Source organism: Crocodylus porosus, unplaced genomic scaffold (genome assembly GCF_001723895.1).
Source record: "Crocodylus porosus isolate Cpor-Errol unplaced genomic scaffold, CroPor_comp1, whole genome shotgun sequence".
Classification (NCBI taxonomy): domain Eukaryota; kingdom Metazoa; phylum Chordata; order Crocodylia; family Crocodylidae; genus Crocodylus; species Crocodylus porosus.
Genome location: NW_017728919.1, coordinates 2,678,569 through 2,698,693, shown reverse-complemented (window position 1 = coordinate 2,698,693; position 20,125 = coordinate 2,678,569). Strand labels below are relative to the sequence as shown.

At 46.0% G+C, this 20,125-nt stretch overlaps 1 protein-coding gene across 1 annotated transcript in view; it reads right to left on the bottom strand.

The window, feature by feature from the left end:
- Positions 1-166: 166 nt before the first annotated feature.
- The window catches only part of CPAMD8 (C3 and PZP like, alpha-2-macroglobulin domain containing 8), a gene marked incomplete at its 5' end in the record, with an annotated part of 56,884 nt that continues 36,925 nt past the window's right edge, over positions 167-20,125 (bottom strand). Inside the window, 11 exons of the mRNA XM_019538449.1 lie at positions 167-644; positions 4,995-5,069; positions 5,487-5,699; positions 6,357-6,467; positions 6,552-6,657; positions 7,482-7,556; positions 12,454-12,541; positions 16,183-16,421; positions 18,107-18,169; positions 18,617-18,772; positions 19,212-19,348. Coding sequence (XP_019393994.1) covers positions 472-644; positions 4,995-5,069; positions 5,487-5,699; positions 6,357-6,467; positions 6,552-6,657; positions 7,482-7,556; positions 12,454-12,541; positions 16,183-16,421; positions 18,107-18,169; positions 18,617-18,772; positions 19,212-19,348 — 1,436 coding nt within the window. The remainder of the gene's footprint in view (positions 645-4,994; positions 5,070-5,486; positions 5,700-6,356; positions 6,468-6,551; positions 6,658-7,481; positions 7,557-12,453; positions 12,542-16,182; positions 16,422-18,106; positions 18,170-18,616; positions 18,773-19,211; positions 19,349-20,125) is intronic.

Sequence of the window (20,125 nt, the reverse complement as noted above, 5' to 3'; positions counted from 1 at the left end):
AGAAGCTCCTGCCACCCCACGGGGAGGCGAGGCCTACAGTTCTGAGAGCATCAGAAAGTAGTCGTCATTTGGTTCTGTTCTGCAGCAGGTCATCTGTAGGAACAAACTCGTACAGGAGTTGTTTCTGAGCTTCTTCTTTTTATTTTCAATTATACATTTCTGTTGGAGAGAGAATATAACAAAGAAAAGTCACTCTCCCATCACAGATTTCCATACAGCAGCAGTTGAACCCAGCCCTTTCTACTTTAAAATGCCTTTTTGGAACTGAAAGTTGCAGGCACTGAAGGCTCCCAGTGCCAAACCAACATTGTCCTAATCCCCAGCAGCGCTGAGGCCAAGGGAAATGGCAAAATGATTGTTAGAAGCCCCTACTGCAGATTCACTCTGGACCCAGAGGCATGGCTTGGTATAAAACAACTCAACTCACAAGCCAGATCTAGCCCTCCCTCTGGCCCCCAAGGCCTCACTCTCTCACCATTCTACTGTGGTCACCACTCCCTGACTTCTGTCCCCTTCCCTCAGAGTGGGGCTGGATGTTGTCAGCTCCGCTGCCATCTCAAAGACATCAGCTTCAGAGACATAGGGGTCTGGGTCGTAATCATAGGAGTAGTAGGACAGGTCCGACTGGATCACGGGGCCTTCCTCTGTGCAAGGGAAACAAATGAAGCTTCAGACTGGCACTCACAGGACGAGCTTTAGCCAAAAGGGGATGGCCCTTGGTAACACTTCTGCTCCGCTACGTGTCAGGCACAGGGTGGGAGGTAAACACAAGAGGAAGCATGTTAATCAGTGGGGAATCCAAATACACTTCAGAAGAGCCAAAGCCCTGGTGCCTCACGAGAAAAGAGGGAGCAGTGTGTGCCGGCAGCCCAGAACAACGACATGCAGGCAGTTCCAACTCCAGGCCACAAGCAGCAGAGCTGCTTTGCACCACGATTTTCCATAATTCCTCCTCTGACAGGTAGTAAAATAAAAAAAATAAGGGCCCTAATTTAAAAAAAAATCTTAAAGATTGTCCATTTAGTTTGTGTGTGTCTCAAGGACCAGGAGTCACCCAGCTCTCTCTCCTGATTCTGCACTTCACACAGGGCAAGTCGCTTCCCCTTGAGCCTTTGTTTTCACATTAGTAAAAAGGGCAGAAAAATGCTACAACAGCTTAGCGAGGTGCTTTGAGATCACTGTGAAAGTGCAGCTTTAAGCATCATCTTTACCAATGGGTGACAAAAGCCAGACTCCATCAGGGGTGAGACATCATCCACCTTCTGCCTGTTTCAAGAGGATCAGTTTTCAGGGCTGCTCTTTCTTCCAGCAATCAGGTCACCAATTTTGGCTTAACAGGAGCAGGAGGGAGTCTCCCAGCCCCTCCCTCAGACAGAAGGCAGGGCAGGGTGGCACCCTCCTGACTGACTGGTTCAGAGAGGCAGGAGCATTTGTAGGTGACAGCTGACTTCGTCCCACCTGCCCTGCCTTCTGCCTGAGTTCAGACTAGCACAGCAAGCCACCTCTCTCTGGGCAGCCCAATAAGTATAACTAGGGGGGGACCTGGGCTCGCGTCACTGGGGATGAGTCTCCACTTCAGCTCAGTCACAAGCCACAGAGCAACTTCCCAAGCATAAAGAAAGGGATGGAGCCATTTGTTTGTGAGAGATCGCTCACTCCATGCAGAACAGGGTGCTGCCCTCTGCTTTGGGGGCACTGGGTCCAGAGTGTATGGAAGAGAGTGGGAACATCCTTGGGATACAAACAGCTCCTTTCTGTTGCAGTTTGAATGAAGCTGCCTTTTCCCTCTACTGGCTCCATCTGTGCAACTATTCCAATCCACGCCCAAGCAAACTGTTCTTTCCTTTACTTGCTTTGGGGAGGAAAACTCTCACTGTAATATTTGCTTTATTTAAAGTGAACTCTCTCCAAAGCCTTTGAAAATGTTTGTTCTCCAGAAATAAAAATCTTGAAGGCCCCTTTCCCTGTTGCCTTCCACACCCCTCCAGCAGCAGGTTCAGCCCTATAGCAAGGGACCACTTTCCCAACAGGAGATTCAGTCTCCACATTCACTCCTCCTTGGCCTCCTCTCCAAGGGAACCTGCCAGGCTATGAGGTCGTTCTATGGCTGGATGATTGCCATCCACTAGGGACAGGACCAAGATCACAGACTTCGCTCCTTTGAGGAATGCAACTTTCAACTCCAAACGAGGATGAAAGGTTGGTGTTTCCTGTTGCACACAAACCGCACCCTGTCTTCAAATGCTTGTGTCCTGGCCAATATTTGCTGAACACTGAAGGGATGAAAGGAAAAGTGGCCCACTGCCAATCCAATCCATCCTGAGGAGCACTGCTCCTGGAAAGAATGTTATAGCCGGCTGGTGTTGTGGTGTGGCCCTATGGGAGGGAGGGAGAGGGGGTAGGTTCAACTCTGAGCTTTGGAGCTGGGCAGGAAGCAGTGCATTCAGCACCTGGGGCACAGAAGGCTTTGGGCTGTTTCACAGAGCATTAGTGTGCTTTGAAAGGACCTGACAATTTAAAACAGCAGCCACAAAGGCTGGAGGAATGAGATGCACCAGCAGACTGCAGGGTCATCTCCTGTGGCCCATTTAGATTTTGCTCCCAATGTCCAATTTGGCAGCAATTTCCCAAGAGGGAAGAGGAGGCGTGGAAGGCATTCCAAATGCAAATGCTGCTCCCAGTTCCCACCCCAATGAATCTCTGCAGCCTCTCCAACATATGGGTTTTCTCCAGCACTGCTGAAACCTCAAAGGGTCAAAGACAACCTTCCCATTCACAGCATCAGCCTGAAAACACACTTCTCTAAAACCAATGTGATACAGACTCCAGGCCCCTCAAGTTTCCATCACCAGCCCCAGAGATTGGAACAGCTACTGTCAAAGATGTGGCACAGCCCCCAGGTTTCTCAGGGCTACATACTACTAACCTAGGGTCATGCACCCCAGGCCTTATTAGGAGATGACCCTGCTCACTGCCATTCCTGCGAGTAATGGTACTCACTGCAGCCGTCCTCCTACACCAAACAGGGCTGTGCTTGCAGGAGTGAGCCTAGCTGCACTGCACAGCCCCACACTCTGCTTGGTAAGGGGAGCTGTCTCGCTGTTTTCACTGCAGTTGTCTAACGCAGCCAAGGGCCGACAATGAAAGCATCCGTCAGACCAAACAGAACCCACACAAGTCAGAGCAAATTCACAGGGACTGCAGACAATATAAACACCACAAGACTCTGTGAGAAAAAGGCACTTCCTAGAGATTAACACATTGAGTCCATTCACCCCATCACTCCCCTCTCTACCCTAAACTTGACTTGGCTCCTGGAGTTTTTCATCCTTTTAGGAAATCACAGATTTAGATATGGCTTATCTCAGCTTTCACTAGCAACTCAGAGCACCTGAACTGACTTAAACCAATCACCTGCTTTGAAGCTAATGAGCCAATGAGACCCGATGGGACCCGTGCATAAGAAGGGATTCACTGACTTGTTAAACTTGGATTCCTTTACCGTGCAGATGCCTTGAGAAGAGTCCAGAGGATTAGGGAGAATCACATGCTGTGCACTCCTCCTGAGGCAGGATTTAGCCAATTTGACTGAAAAAAAATTTTCATTATTAGGGCTGCTCAGGCAGCTCAGCACGGAAGAAGAGCATCTGCTAGCCTGGAGGTTGCCTGCTTCTTACTGCTGTTGGATGACAAAATACTAGGAGACCCTATGATCCAATTGTTCAGGGGACTGATTTATGACATCCAAAGTAAGAAACCCAACACATTACAGCTAAAAGTGTCTGTCAATCCCATCTCTACTGCCATAGTTAGCAGAGCATATGGCTGCCCATACTTGTATTTCAGAGGATTCTCCTTAGGTGACTGTTTTGAAGGATTCAGATACAAATCAAAGCCAGAAATTCAGAGCAAGACAGGTTTACACATAGCTTAAAAGAATACAAAAATCTCGATTGCAAGGAGTTGATTTATACACCCACAACACGCTGAGCGATGGTGAGCAGAACACACGCTGAAAAGAGTCCAAAGACCCCAAAGAGGGGCCACCCAAAGAAACAAACAAAACAACACCTACCATCTCAAGATCTACTCATCAGCTTCTGCGGAGTGAGCAAGGGTACGAAACCAGAAAGGGGATCACAGGATGTCAGCAAGTTGGTCAGAGAACAGGGAAGAGGGAGAGCAACACAGCTGCTGCCTGCTTGCCTCTGGCTGCCCGCTGCCAGAGACTGCTCCCCCTGAAGAGGGATTTGTTTTGTTGATTTCTTGGGAGAGCTGGAGGCCATGGGAGAATTAATGAGGGGAAAGCAGCCAGGAAGAATCCAGTCTCATTTTATTTACTAGAAAAGGTGCGAAACAAACTACCTCTATTGACCCCCAACAGCTTCCTGGTGAGATTTATTGTAACCCACTTCGTATTGCAAACCTGACTCATGAATCTTGAAAAAAAATTCCCATAAAGTGCCAAATAAAATGAGCAGCCAGATTCCCTGCTTCATTCAAATCAAAGCAGTGGTTCCTTCCTCAGCAATTTTACCTTTCATTCACTTGGGCCCTTCACTCCAGGCAGACTCAGCCAGGATCAGAGCAGCCATCTCAAAAACTGTACATCACATCTAAGGGTAGACTCCATTCAGCTCAAGTTTTCTAGTTCATCCAGAAGGAGTTAGTTGTCACTTATTTGCTAAGACACAATGCACCTATCTGATGTCCAAGGGGAAATTCCCCAGTCAGTGCCAGCCCTGCTCCTCAGTGATAGCCGCTGAAGAGAAACCCTCAGAAACCTAGACTTGGAAGTCAACTGCCCCTCCCTACAAGCATCTTGATGCCACTTAGAACTGCAAGTTGTACAGCTGTACTTCTTGAACAATTCAAAGCAAGTACTTCAGTCCCTCTGCTCAAATCTGTTTCAAACTTGTATACAGTTTTGAGAGTCACCATCTTGAACCTTCTCAGAGAAAAAGGGTCTTGGGTAAATCTAAAGACATCATTACCTGCTTGCGTTTGCTGAACACTGGGCTGGTCAACTGTGTGGAAAGGATTCTCCCTCTCTTCTGGTAAACTCTTGGCTGCAAAAACAGGACACAGTTGCCACAGCGTGGGTTAAAGAACCTTTACAAAACCTTTCATCCAGTGTGGTCCACTGCACTGCCACATTGCTTGCAATGAAAATACACTGAGAATATACTAGGGGCCACATCTCACCGGGTTCATTTATATCCAAGACATTACTCTGGAGAGAGACAAATGTTACCACTGAAATTCTTACATTTCATTCTTAAGAGCTACAAGTCCAATTGTAACCTCTCGGCAAAGTGAGCAGCTAACTGCTCCTGACAAATGCATTGCCCAGATCACAGGTCATGAGTTGCCGCACAGGATACCCCCTTTTGCTTTTGTAGACTGTAGTCTGAATCCTGTACTTGTCCAAATCACATGCACTACTTTGACTAACACAACAAAAAAGGAAACTATAAGCAACTTACAGGCAGAACACTGAGACACAGGAATTTGTTCTATCCTTGTATTATTCCTGCAGGATGCTACCTCCATCTGGCAATGGTTCTGATACATCAGCCCGTCAGACCCACACACTGGCTCCCCGTCATAGCCACAGTCTCTAGAGCACATACACTGCTCAAAATATTCATCTTCCAGGCAGCCGAAAATGTTGTTGCATGGCCCAGAGTGAACAAAACCTGAAAGGGCAGTGGGAACATCAGAAGCAGATGGAAAAAAGGATATTTTTATTGTTTTCTTTTTATGTTTCATACACATTTTTAGAAGAATTCCCTACCACTCTTAAAATAGGAGCTTAAGAAGTTGAGGGAACAGAACTGCGTTTCTGAAATAAGCCAAAATGAAGCAGACTCCAACTCTGAATGGTATGACTCTCCCTCCCTAGCTTAGGCAACACCGGATAGAAGAAAGTCGCTCGTCTCTGGAAAAGGTTATTGTCATGGCAGACAGTGAAATTTATCTGTCTTTCTACACAATGCCCAATGACGTGGTGGAACTCTCAAACGATTATTGAGGCTGAGAATTTAACAAGATAAAAAAGAAAGACTTAACATCTATGCAAAGCAGCAATCCCCTTTGGGTAGATTATTCCACAATTATACTTTGCACCTCTCCTCTGCAGTATCCAGAACTAGTCACCATTAGTGACAGAAGACCAAGCTAATTGTGTCACTGATTTGATGGTGTCGCAAACTTCTGTAGGCTGCCACCCTCGTAATCTCAAGACTCTGATATAAAACCCATACTGAAACAGTCAATTTTGGGTCCCAATCCCTGAATCACGCTTCTCTGGAGTCCTTTCCAAAAACAGCCAGTTTGGCTTTGCTGTGACTTACCAACCCACTGACTAGCTGAACTTTCCACCTCATTGCATGTTGGCCCATCACACAGCTCACGAGCAAGGGGGCTGTTTTCGCTCACATTGTAGAAACGAGTTGCTTCAAATGCTACAGAGAAGCAAGAATGACAAATTATTCAGAACCACGAAGATAGGGTTCTGGATTAGCGAGATCCAAAGGAAAGCAGCCTACCTGGCTCATAGTAATCGTACACTTTGATGGGGACAGGGGCTGTTTTCCCAACTATATACTCTCTGAAGGCTTGAAACTTTACACAGGTCATGCACTGGCTAGGAATCTGTATGAAGGACATAAGAGTGCTAGTTTAACATACACCACAGCTCTGTAAATCAGCAGAGTAAATTGGCTAGTCTACGCCATTCATAACTTAATATTGTGCAACAGATACCTGCACTAACAACAGTGCCTTCCAGGATTTAAGCTGCTTCCAAAGAATGCTAAAAAAAGGGCCCAGCGAACTCAGTAGAATACACAGGGCTCAGCTGGACCCTTAAGGCACATCTGCACTGGGGACAGGATGAATGCAAAACAAAGGCACATGAAACCCATGGCATACTCTCTGGGCTTGCATATTGGCCTCATCCATAAATTATTCTGCAAATGAGACTTGATGAGTGATTCCATCACTGACGAGCTAGAAGAGGTGACAGAAGAGGTGCCAGTTCCTTCTCCTAGATATGTGCCAGCACATCTGCCTCAGAATGCACATCACATAGGGATCTCTTCAGTAAAGGACCATTTTCTCCTAGTACTTTGATACTCCTAGTACTTGGTGAGCCAGGATCAGACCATCTTGCAGCTAAGGCTAGGTAACAACAAGTATCAGCCCAGCACTTGGAGCCAGGAGAACAGGGATCTGTTCTGAGCTCCTGTGTGATCAGGAGGAAGCTACCTGCATTCTTTGTGCACACATGTCTTTCCTAGAAGTATGCCCAACACCTACAAGTCCCACACTGGCTCTTGAAGTCTGGCAATTAACATCCACAGAGATCCTCATGTGCAACATTTCAGTTCATTTAAGCCTGTCCAACAATCCAGTTGCCTCTTGTTCTTATCCTCGCATTCAAAAATCAAGAAAACTATATAAAGCAAAGTTATTACCTCATCAAAATAAAAGAGAACTTTTCTTCCGTCAACTTCATATCTTTTTAATCCAATTTGCTTGTTCATTAATAACTGGAAAGAAATGAACAGGTTCAGCTTCATCTCATTTTTGCAATCGTCAAAAAGCAAAGATTTCTAAAGGCTTAGAAAAAGGCGGCTTAAATCCTAAAGAAAACCCATCTCTGCTGGGAAATGACCTTTGAAGATGAAGAATTGAAGGTGGTAGAACATGGGTCAAAGGCCCTTCCAGACAAATGAGGAGGAAATTAAGTTTGTGCTTCTCTGCTGCACAAGCCACTGTCTGCAGTGTGGAATGTCCTGAGAAACGTAGTGCTATGGTTTGCTTCCCAGCCCCAAGGGGCGCGCTTATCCCTTTGGAACTTGTTGGACATCTCATCCACAATCTAATTGAGTAGTGCCCAGATTATTTTCAGTCCCAAAATTCAATCAAGACCCCAGAGACCCCAAAACACTTGCTAGATTGAGGCTTCTTGTTTACACTCCTGCACTCCACCAGAGAACTATCCTGCTGGATAATACCGAGCATTAAAGGCCCCCTCTCCCACTGCTGCCAGCTCAAAAACCCAAAACACTGTTCTGCCAAGAAAATTAATCCTTGCATTTGAAAAGAGCAGCCACTTGAAAGAGCCCTCCGCATCCTCCTTTTCGGAGAATGGGGTCAAGCCAAGCCCCACAACTTGTATTTCCTCTCTGGAGCAACAAAGACGTAGTATATGCTGTGCCAGCTATGCACAACTACATGCTTTCCATGCATTCATCACATACCACAGCACTCCATACACACCAGGGGCTTCAGAAGCAAGACCTACATGTCCGCCCCATACTGACTGCTGGTTTTGTGAAATCTAGCCCATCGCCCTGGGGAAAATTCCCTGTGCCACATCACCTGGGCTGACTTCCTGTGTCACGTAAAAGGAAGGACTTGTCCTTAAGGGCAATGGTCAAGAGGATTTAGTAGAAAAATAACTTGTCTATTGTCTTACTGAACCATTCATCAGGAACAGCTCTAGGAAGGAAGTAATGAGCCAGTATGCTAGAGCAAGGTATGAGAACAGTGATTCCCAGCCAGGGTGGCACAGCACCCTGGAGTACCTTGAGATCCTTTCAAGGGTGCTGCAGGGTCCCATGCAACTACTAGGTGTGCAAATAAGATTTACAAGATAAACTGAGAGATTTCAGTTTCAATAGAGAATTGCTCTATTATTTTTCTGCAGTCAAAGAAGAAGTGAAAACCAAGAACTGGCATTTTCTGAGGGATGCTTGGAGTCTAATGAGGGGTGCCTTGAGGCTGAGAAATCCTTAGAAGTCAAGATGCTCAGGGTTTATTCTCACCTCTGCTCCACTTATGTGATTTGACCTATTTGTAGTATCATTGCATTTGTGCTTTGGGATCACAGGATTACTGCCGCAGAAGGGAGGGCAAGGTATTTAATTCTTTTAGGAGGTACAATGTGGGGCTAAAACATGTACACTGACATTCACCGAAACCTGCTACCAGCAACTTTTAGCTGTGACTTTCTTCAGTGTGCTGCTCACAGCTGTAAAACCCTGTACGCAGCTTCTTGCTATTAGTATAACAAGCAAAGGAGCATGTGTTTAAATCCCACACAATGTGGAAAGGGCCAATTTAATTTGTTCTTATAATTTTAGAAGCCTGGCGGTGGTGGTTATTACTCTGCAGAGGATGGCTGCAGACAGCCATTTTATGAGGGCTCAGAGAGCCTGGCGCCACCGGGAAATGCTCTGCTCAGCTAAAGTTGCATTTTTCTAGTGAAGCTTGATGTATACCAGCCTGCGGTGACCTCCTGACCTTGTCGACACCCAGCATTATTAGGAGGATTTGTGGTTGCACAGGCAGGGGGCTGCCGTCAGCAGGCAACAGAGTCTTCATTAACCATCCTCGTCCCTGGAGCCACACGCGTGAGTCCTTCTGTGCACAGTACTCCCTTGTGAGGGCAAACAACAAACAAGGAAACCTGATTTATAACTCAGGCCACCCCTCCCCAACATAGGGAAAAAGGACAGGACAGCAAAGAAATGCAGCAGTGTGAACAGCAGGGCTTGGCTCTCTAGTAATCGAGCAGCTTAACCTGAGGCACCACTGGAGTGATCTGTCTAAAGGGGTGACTTCGTCTTTGAAGGCAGGTGTCTGCAATTGCTCCTCCAAGTGCTTGTACATTTGAGACCTGCATCTGTGGTTCATTTTTGTAGGTGCCAATTGTGCTTGCAGAAAAGAAGTCTGGGCCTCAGCCCTTCACAAATAAGGATATCTCCATAGCAGAGCTGTATGGCTTCCATTATCACCAAGGGAAAGGTCTTGGCTGTAGCCCTGCAGACCCACTCAGCACTGAACCACAATGGAGCAGCCTTGTTCTGGGGGACAGAGGGAGGGCTCTGGCTGTAGAATATGCAGAGTGGTGGACTCTGGACCAGCTCCTGAGTACCCGTGAACCACAGCAGGAAGTGTGCAAACTCACTGTACAAGCAGACTTGCTGAGAGAGATAGTACAGATAGTGCTCAGCAACAGAAACAGGGTAAGCTGTGCTTAACATTGTGGGCACAATGACTTCTAGATTGGTGCGCATCCAGCTGGGTCATTGCTGCCTGTCAGTTCTGCCGCTACTCAGAACGAGTGAAGTTCACCTCTGAAAACAGGGCCAGAGGAAACCACCAGTTCTTGTGGACTTCTGGGGTGAATAGGTGTGGTGCATGCTGACCTTCTGCACTGAAGTGAAACTGCTTTGTGCCACAGCTCTTTGCTCTAAGTAGGCCTGAAATAAGGTTGTCCACTTTAAAACCCTTTAATGGGCTGTAGATGCCTGTGGAATAAGCCATAATTCAATCCGTTCACATATTAGACAGCTATCTGGCTGGCACAAACACATAAGCCCCACCAGATCACAACTCCCTGCAGTCCCCAGAACATGTCAGCATCAAAACCCACAGAGAAGTCCTGTCCTAAAAGCACACGCCAATGTTGTGGTTTGAAGCCTAGCACAGAGCCTATTCGCCCAGCACCAGCTGAGCCAGGGCCAGGGCCCGGGTCAGGGCTAGCTGGTGAAGGTGCTAAGAGCTCCCACTGCTCTGACCACATCTGCCCATTTTAGGAATATAAGCAGCCCCTGACACCTCTGCCTCACAATCCTTTACACCCTTTTTTCAATTGCCCTGCCCAGTAACACATTCCACATATTTAGTGCCACTGAGAGATTCTAATAGAGGAGAGCACCTATCTTTCTTCTTGTGTTTGACCCTTCACCAATGTAGACAATTATCTTTGCTGACAGTCAATTCCCTCCCCATTTTGGAGACCTCAGAGGCAGGTCTTCTCCACTGAGAATGAGCCAAACAGTTCCTTGACATCTTGTATCATCTCCCTTTGTCTGTAAGCCTCCTCTCAGTGGTAAGTCTCCCCTTTCCTGCCGAACAGCAGGAGCTCATCTTTTCACTGCTGTCATCAATCCTTCTGGCTCACAGATCAGAAGTCGTGAAAACAACCCAAAGCCAGTTTTCCATTCATGTCATTTTGCATCTGCTTATATGAATCAGCATTCAGAAAGATTTTGGGCTAAAGCAACATAAATAAGAGTCACTACAGCACTTCAGGAAACGATGCAAATGTAAACCAGGCCCAGCAGAGGTCCTGCATTGGACTTCCTCCCTATTCTCTTCACAGTGGTAGAGGGGACTTGCATTTTTGATATTTCCTCATACTAACATTCACATTCCCATGAGCTATGGACAGCAACCACAGCACTCGCTCATCCTCTGCAATCTGTGGAAATGGGCAAGGACAGAGAACACGGACTCCAAGGATCTTCTGAATTTGAGGCAGTTTCTTCTGCACCTCCTACTCTGTTAGGCATTTGTAATTGTGCCACTACTCAATGGGGACAGGGAATTTTGTGATCGGTAGGGTAAGTGAAAGAGGACTTCCTTTTCAAATATACACACTGTAATGTAACAACCAGGGTTAAATTTTAGTCTCAGATACTAGTGCATGTATCATTTGCTTCACTGGCTCAGACTGTGGGACTCTAAGAGGCACATACTAGCCGTATCCTCACATGGGGTAACTGTATTCTCATTTGAGTTACTTCATTCAAGGTAAAATACTTGTGAAGACAAGAGAGTCTGTAGCCTTCACAGGTATCAGTAAAGTCAAGTTAAGCAGCCTTGTCTTCACAATGACCTTCCCGAGAGTTAGCTGACTTGAAGTAAACGCACATCTTTTTCTCCCTGCATTATGAACCGAGGCTCTTAAAAGAAGAGGTTTGCTGGGTACAGCAAGTCCAGATTACCTCTTGGCTGACTCTCAGCGATGGCATGCTAGTTCTTTTTCTCTCTCCAGAGTCCCTAAGAATTTTATCTGTAATATCAAAGTCGGTGCAGACACTATATATACTGCTGCAAAGCCTAAAGAGAAGCTGAAGGTTGCAGTTCATCCCCCCTAGAGGGCTGGCCGGGTAAGAGGCACATTCTGTCCACCTCAGTTTGGCCTGCAATAAACACGATGTTCTCCCAGAAAAAAAAAGGCAAAAAATTCCAAGACACAGAGCCTCCAATGAAATCGAATCCAGATGTTGGAGATAATACAGCCCACTAAGAAGCCATAAACAGCTCCTGTTAGAGCACATTTTCACTTCAGCATTTCCAAATGGGTCTCATTTAATTACTGTGAGCTGTACACAGCAATAACCTTTATTTGGCTGTGTTAGGTAAATTTGTTAATCTTACTTAGAACATCTGTTTACCCTTTTCAAATACATATGTTTTGACAAGTGAAATTTCCCTGTCCCCAATTTTGATTACATCTTTTCAGACAATCTTCTAACAAATGATGGATGGCATTTACCTCCTGGGCTCTTCAGAGGGAATCCCTGCTAACAGCAGAGCAAAGGCGGGCCCCAAACTGCAGCATGCTCTACACTCATTGAAAAATCTTACCTGCTCCAGACTCTCCATATCTGCCCGGAACCCCGAGAACAAGGGCACCTCCAGGACGGCCATGTTTGAGGATCCAGAGTGCAGCCACCTTCCCCAGGGGCATGAGAGAGAGAACAAGTTTAGGATCCAAGTTAACCTTCCATGGCACAGGTGAGAGGGAGCACAGCTAAGACACAAGCATTCAAAGGAAAGTTATGCACAGGATCCAAGCGAGGATGCGAGTCCCGATTTAAGGACCTCTTGAAAGCCAGTCTCTTCAGCTTTATAAGCGCTCCTTTCTGCTTTCACTAGGCAAAAGCTAAGCAGAGTCCACAGAAAACAGACATGTAGGGAAAGGTAAAGGGAGGTGGAGGCAACAGAGGAAGAGGGGGAATGTAGTCTTCCATGACATGGTGAGACTAATTACTGGACTCATTAGTAGGGAGATGAGAGGGAAATGGTCCCTAGGGGGAGAAGGTGGCTGCTGCTTCCCCATAGTGGCTGTCTATAGTGTCATAGTGGCACCAATAGTGCCTGTATTGGTGGCTTTAGCCTGCACATGCCATGGAACACGACACAGAGCTAGCTCAGCTGCCCTGCATCTCTATACAGCCAAACAACATGTCCTTAGACACTAGGGCCTACTCTGATGCCTTCTGCCAACTGTAGCATCCTCTCACCAGCTGTGGCCTTCTCAAGGTGCACTTTGTGCTCTCCTGCCTGACACAGCTGCAGCAGCAGAGCCACCAAGAGCCACTGATGTGCATAAACAGCTGGCTCAGCACTAGCAGCTGCTGTCAGCTGTCAGAAACACTGGTGGCAGAATCATGCATGTACAGACAAAGACTTCAACCCAAACAAACTCCTGGATGACTGTGGCTTTTTCTGTTCCAGCAGCGCACATTCTTTTCTCTAGGTTCATATAGTCTTTCTCCCTTGCCCAGAGAGAACAGCTGACTCCTTCAAATGAACAATTTCCCTCTTCTGCAAAGTCACCCAGTCACCCAGGCATTCAGCTTGCTGCCTATAGATCTGCTGTCTCTAAGTTCTGCAGGAGGAGAGGTCTAAGGAGTTAAACAACATCTTCACTTGGAGAGAAGGGGAAGGAAAGCTCTCACTTGCTTTTCTTTCTTTGCAGGGCTTCAATCTCCTCAGATTGGGCTTCTTCTCAAATTTCTGTCTTTGCTCTAGAAATACCCATGGCAGAAGTTTAGAAGACAAGAGCCAAAACATTGTGTTGATGCAGGGTGGCCTTCTGAGAGGCATCTTCAAGGGATGGACAGAACCTTATGAACCTGCCCCTCTGAGACGCTTGTGCTTTCCGTGTCTAAGAACCTGACACCCAGATAATTATGCAGATATATCTAGATTGGTGCAAACCCCTCTCATGTGGATGTGGTACACAGGTAGGTGCACAGTGGTGCTAGCACTGGGGCAACTTAGTCTGGTAACATACTGGTGCCGTGGCAAAGGTGCTAATTTCTTTAACTGAGCCTGAAAAATGTTGTCTCTGCCACTCACCTCCTGCCACAGCTTGGACACTGTCAAGAAGGCAAAGTGGCAGAAGGAATGAAACCTGAGCCATGAACTAGACCAAGGTCCTGTGGCTGTATACAAGTGAACACACAGTTTTCAGGGTCTCTAACAAACTGCTGCAGGGGAGGAACCATGTTGAGTTGTTGGCCCTTCCCCTGCTTTTACTGCTAGAGGTGAGGAACCACCCAGGCCTGAGAAACGCAAACCTGTGTGAGGCCAGACCTGAGGACTCCACAGGCCTTTGCCCTTCAAAGGCACCCAGGCTACTGGCAGTGCAGCCAAGAGAGAGTGGGAAGACGAAGCGCTCAGAGAAGTAACAAAGGCAACAGGGTCCCATCTTTGCCTGAAGCCACTCAACCAGTTTTAGTTCATTTGGCTGGGAGGAGGTGGCCACAAGCAGGGAAGTACAGGGCTTATCATCTTCCATGGTCAGCTCTGAGCCACTGCTCCCCGGGCCTAGCAGCTGCTTGGTGTTAGGGCTGACAGTTCTGTGGTCTCTACTGCCTAGCACATGGCAGGCTGCAGGACACTGAAGTGCAAGGTCCAGGATCACAGTCAGGGGAGCCAGGTCCTACTCCAGTCCCTACCACTCAGTGCAGGATGAAGGACAAACTGCTTCCTCTGCCCATGCCCCAGTTTCCTCATCTAGAAAACAGGGATAAAGGTGGAAGCCCTCACACAAAACACTGGGGCTGAAAAAAAATCACTGAGCTTTGGTATCAAGCCAGATTGCTTTTTCCAATTAATTTTCAAATTTTTTTAAATAAGAAACAAGCAGGTAAACAATGGGCTCTGGGGAACACGTCAACTAAATAACCTCAAAGACTGCACCGTTACCATAGCAACTACACAGCCATTCTGGTAATGAGATTCCAAACCAATACCCTAGCAACCAGCATCTTTTGTTAGGGTTTTGGTATCCAAAACTCAATGAATGAGCCTCAGCAACTCAAACAAACATTAAATTAAAGCTGAGTCAATAATATTTATAGACCCATGGCCATGTTTAGTATAGAATTACCTAATTGGGATTACCTAACTCCTTTAGGTTTTGAAAGAATCTCTCACTAATTTAGCCCTGGAAAACGTTCTCAAACTTTTCCTTTTTTCACCTGATGTAACAGAGAAAGGTTAATTTGTTTTCTTCAGGTTTTGGATGAGACAAAGACAAAGTCTTAGCCAGAGCTGAGAGATCCAAAATATCACTACCTTTCCATGCAGCAACTTGTAAACCCCTTGTGCAAGGCTTTCCCTCTCACAACATGTTTCACAGCTAAAAAGATTAATCCCGCAGCCAAAACACTTGTGCACGACCATGTGCAGTCCAAAGGCATGGTTGTAGTTCTTACAGGCATGCTCAAGTGGGTTATACATCAGCCACCTTCAGTACAGGGTAGCAGCATAGCTGCACAAGGCCACCAAGCACACTAAGTGGAAGATGTCTGTATTGCTGCACTTGCATGGTTATTTCTGTAAACATCAATTGTTTTTTTATACTGTCCATTAGGGCAGGCTGTGCCCACCCCTGTGGGTCTGTCTGAGCTGTGGTGCAAAGGAGCAAGCGTAGACTGTATAGCTTAAAGCTGGATCGGGTTTATCTGCGCAGGCTGCACTCACTGCTTTGAACTGCAGGCCAGAGTCTGAGGCGGGCATAGCCTGCTTTCCAGAGAGGGCAAAAAGACAAGTCAGCACGCATGTATGCTGCAGAGAAAGGAGTTTAGGGGAGAAAGCACAATTTCAGCTCCAAAGGAGTCAAGTGAAAGGAAAGACCATTTTAAAAATAGGTGAAAAACTTCAGAACTCTGACCCACTGCAACCACTTAGATTATAGAGTGACCTGATCCATAATAAAATTCTTTCTGGGGATCTTCACCTGTGACTCTTGACATTTACTACACACTAACATGTATCTAGTCAGAAATCTTTCATCTGTTATCCCAACTTCATCACCTAAACACAGTGAGTGAGACCTACTGGCCAGAGCAAATAAGACCTGGTCTGCCTCACCTCATCTAATGCACGGATAATACAGGAAGAAACACATCAGCATGTGCCCCTTATTTATACATTATAACCCCACTAAACAGGTACACACACATATAGGGAAGGGCTGCAATTTTCATTAGAAAAACAACTGCAAGCCTTCTGCAATGGCTAACAAAACTAGCCAGCCTATCAGACCCGCACACACTGAAGGAATAAAGGGCTTCTTACCTAGTGCATGTCTCTAGGATCACTTTGTACTCCTGGTGATCCTGATCAGAAGCTGGGTCATCGTCATCCACCAAAGCCCGTTCCCTGTGGGAGGATTCAGAGCGAGTCTCCTCTGGAGAGACAGGCTGCAGGGGGTGCTGAGCTTGCTGGTGACGCTCTGGCTTGGGCTCTTTCAGGTTAACCAGGAGCTGAAAAGCTGGTTTAGCAACGGGGTCAGGTACATTGTATGTGACATCAATCTATAGTAGAAAAGCGGAAAATGGAGGATTGGTGTTAGCACCGCTGGTTACAAAAAGAAAGAAAGAAAGAAGGACTTTTGACTTTTTAATTACTTTATTCAGGGGTTCAGGTATACAACAATGGTGGCCGCTTACAAAGCAAAAACACAAACAACTTACTACCAAACCAAACCAAACCAACCAACACATCACACTGTGACAGACACCTTCACTGCATTTCACATCGTGTCTTACATGCTAATTATGCAGTCAGCGTGCCGGCCACACGGTCATAAACAATTCAGACCCTGCTCCATCCCATCATACACGTAACAAAACCTTCATCTTCCCACACAAAAGACAGCAAAAAAGCAGCCTGGTGAGGGCCCAAGGAAAGAAAAGCATTATTTAGACTTGGCAGCATCACTAGATAACTCCTTGGGAAGACAAGAGCAGGGACCAGATGCTCAGAGAAAGACATGTGCAAACACCAGGGCAAGGAAGGCTTCACAGATATCTGAGCAGAGGGAAAATCTCACACTGGTTTTGCTCTGGTGCAACTGTGTTAACTCCCATGGAGTTGAACCAATGACAGATTGTGCCCAGTAACTGGGAGTGGGTAGGAGAGAAAGGCCCTGGTATAACATTAAAATACGAGCATAAATGATTTGCAGATTCCTATATTATGAATAAAATATGTAAACACTTTCAGGATAACTAAACAGGAGGAAACTGTTAGTACTTCTCAAGCAAAAAGAACATAGAGCCAATTTTGTTGACGAGCTTTTAAAATTAAAGTTCAGTATCACTTTTTCAGCCTCTTTAACTGGTACTTACAAAACATATACAAGTGTTCCGTGCACATGACTACATGGGGCTGGCACAAGGCCAACGGATATATGATGAAAGAGGCTCATTGAAGAGGGACAAGATCTTCAAGACACAAAGGCCAGAGCTTGTCACCTTCCAAGGATGACATTTTGGCTGTCATTTGCATGCAGTCCTGACTATGATTCTCTAACTCCCATGCCACTGGAATGACACAATTCGGTACTAACTTTAAAGACACATTTTTTGTGGGGCACCTGGAGCAATTTACTAGCTGGATCTTGCCCTCAGCCATCCCACTTCTCACAAGGACATTCCACCTGCCAAGCATATACTGGGGGCTGCTATGGAAAGAAGCACAACTTTTCTTTGGATGCAGAAGTATATTTTTTGCAGTAGTGACAAGGTGAATTTCTACAAGGGATTAATGTTTGTGGGTATCAGAACTGTGAGATGGGGAAGCTCCAGTCCTATCCAGCACATCCCCCTCCAATGCAAAACTGACTAGTGTGCATTGCTCAGTCTAAAAAAATCCCAAGTGATGGGAATAATGCCAAGGAGACCCTCTTAAATGGCTATTCCTCAGCCCAAGGAAGTTTCCCTGACATTCGGTTTAAATATTCACTTTCCAATATTTCCCTGATGAATTCTAGTTACACCTAACGTATCAACCTCCTTCACATATTTTGGAAGCTGATAAAGCAAAAACCTAGGAGATAAGAGAATTCGTCTGGGAAAAATCTAAAAGGCAATTCCTCCCAACACCAGTGGGTTTTTTTTGTAGAAAGAGACTGGACTTAAAGGAGTAGCTCACAAATGGTCTAATCTGTTCAAAGGTCATCTTCCAAGCAGCTTTACACAGTCTGCAGTGCCCTTACCTGCATCAGACAGCAGCCTTCACCCTTGGCACTCACAAACAGCCCTGTGGGAATGCTGGGGATCTGGGGAGTAGGCACAGAAGAATTCACAGGTAAGACACGGGGAAAACACAACTATGAAGTGTGGAAATTAACCCCACTCAGTTTCATTTTTATCCTCTGCATAAGAAAGCTTTTAAAACAGCACCCATAAACTAGAACGATAAGCAAAAAGAGCTAAATCTTTCTCGGTTCCTGTATTTAATACAAGTAGCAGATTATAAGAGTCCCAAACCAAACATCAGGAATCAATTATGACAGTGTTCTCATCACTGTAAGTATTTGCCAGTTCTCCTATTAGGCTCAAGTGGAAGAACCCAGAAAGTCCTGAGGTTTCAAAATGCCGAGCCCATTTCTTCCCCCTTCCCTGACACAATCTGAGTTACGGTGCAGAATTCAATATCAGGTTGCTTGGGGGAACTGGTAAATATTAAAACAAGAAAAATGGCATTTGCACAAGTGCTCACTCACCACAGCTGTCTGAAGGACTTTCTTATTCAACTTGTTAAGCTCAAATGTCTCTTGATAGTCCAAATTAGTGGAAGCCAGGGAAATGGTTAGGTTTACTCCTCCAACATAAGAAAGAATGGCATATTCAGCCAGAGCCTGCAGGGCTACACATGTATCCTAGGGTAGGAGGAGAGGTCAGAGTCAGTGAAGAACCAACTTAGGGATTAGCAGCAGGTTGCATAGTTGGCAGCTTCTGGCAGCAGAAGTTTACTCCTCACTTGTTCAATAGTAAACGGCTCTTTTCACTCTGGTTTCCTTTTCCCCGAAACCTTGGTGTGAAAAAGACAGTTCACTCCATGCTGCTCACCCCAGAGGTGGCAGTGCATTGTAAGGTGATCTATCTCCCAGAATACAGCATAATTTCCAAATAGGTTCACAGATGTAGGATCAGAGGGGACCTGAGCACATCAACAAGTCTGACCCCTTCCCCTGGGCAGAAATGAAGACTGGGCTCATATGACCCTAGCTAGGTAGTTCCAGAGAGAAACCCAACACTGACCAATTTACACTGGAATCTGCATCTGTGCTGAAGTTGCACAACCTTATGGCAACTCACCTGAGTGGATGAGAATCCTCCCAAGGCATTTCTCTGCTGCGATAGCCATTTAACCACTGGAAGTGCAGAGGCCACATCTCCTAAGAGTGTATATGTCAGCAGTGCATAGGCTGTCATTTCCACCTCTGCAGACACAACTGAAAGGGAAAACAGTCAATCCCCCAGCTACAGCTGGAAACCTGGGCTGGAAATCAGGAAGCACCTTTCTGCAAATTCACAAGCTAAAAAATTCTTTAGGGTCTGGAGAGGCCAAGACAAGAAAGGAAAAATGAAGTGGTGATAAACGTCTGCACCCAGACTGAATGCAACATTTTCTGAACATACCTCATGAGTTAGCTTCCAGTTAACTCTCTTCCCTGGCTCATGACCAGGATGCAACCCCTCCTGCTCCACTTCAAGCTCTGTCCAATCTTCTCCTGCCCCTTTTTGTCTAACATGCCACCTGAATAATATAATCAACTTTCTCCTCTTGGAGCTTTTCATACAAAATCCTGGTCTTTGTTGTCCCAGCCAGTTGATTCTGTCACATACTTTTACGCATTTACATATTTATAGTCTGGGGTTATTAGGGCCAGGGATACTCAAAGAGCCCCTTCAGGTATTAGATGTCCAATTCCTATCAACTATGAATATAAGCTGGACCCCTAACTCTCAGGTTCCTTTAAAAATTCTAAATCAAAGAGCTGTTACTGTACGATTAAGTATATTTGACTTCCCACAACATATGGCTTTTGCCTGACAGGATCTCCTGAGACTTCACACTCTCTTTCACGTGATTCACCTTTACATCTCCCCAGTCCCTACATGCCTGGCCACTCATTTCTCCCAGTTCACAGTTCCTACTGCTGCCTTCTTTCTGGCTTTTCATCCTGCAGCCTTTCCTTAACTATCCATCGTTCTTCAAAGTGCCTCCC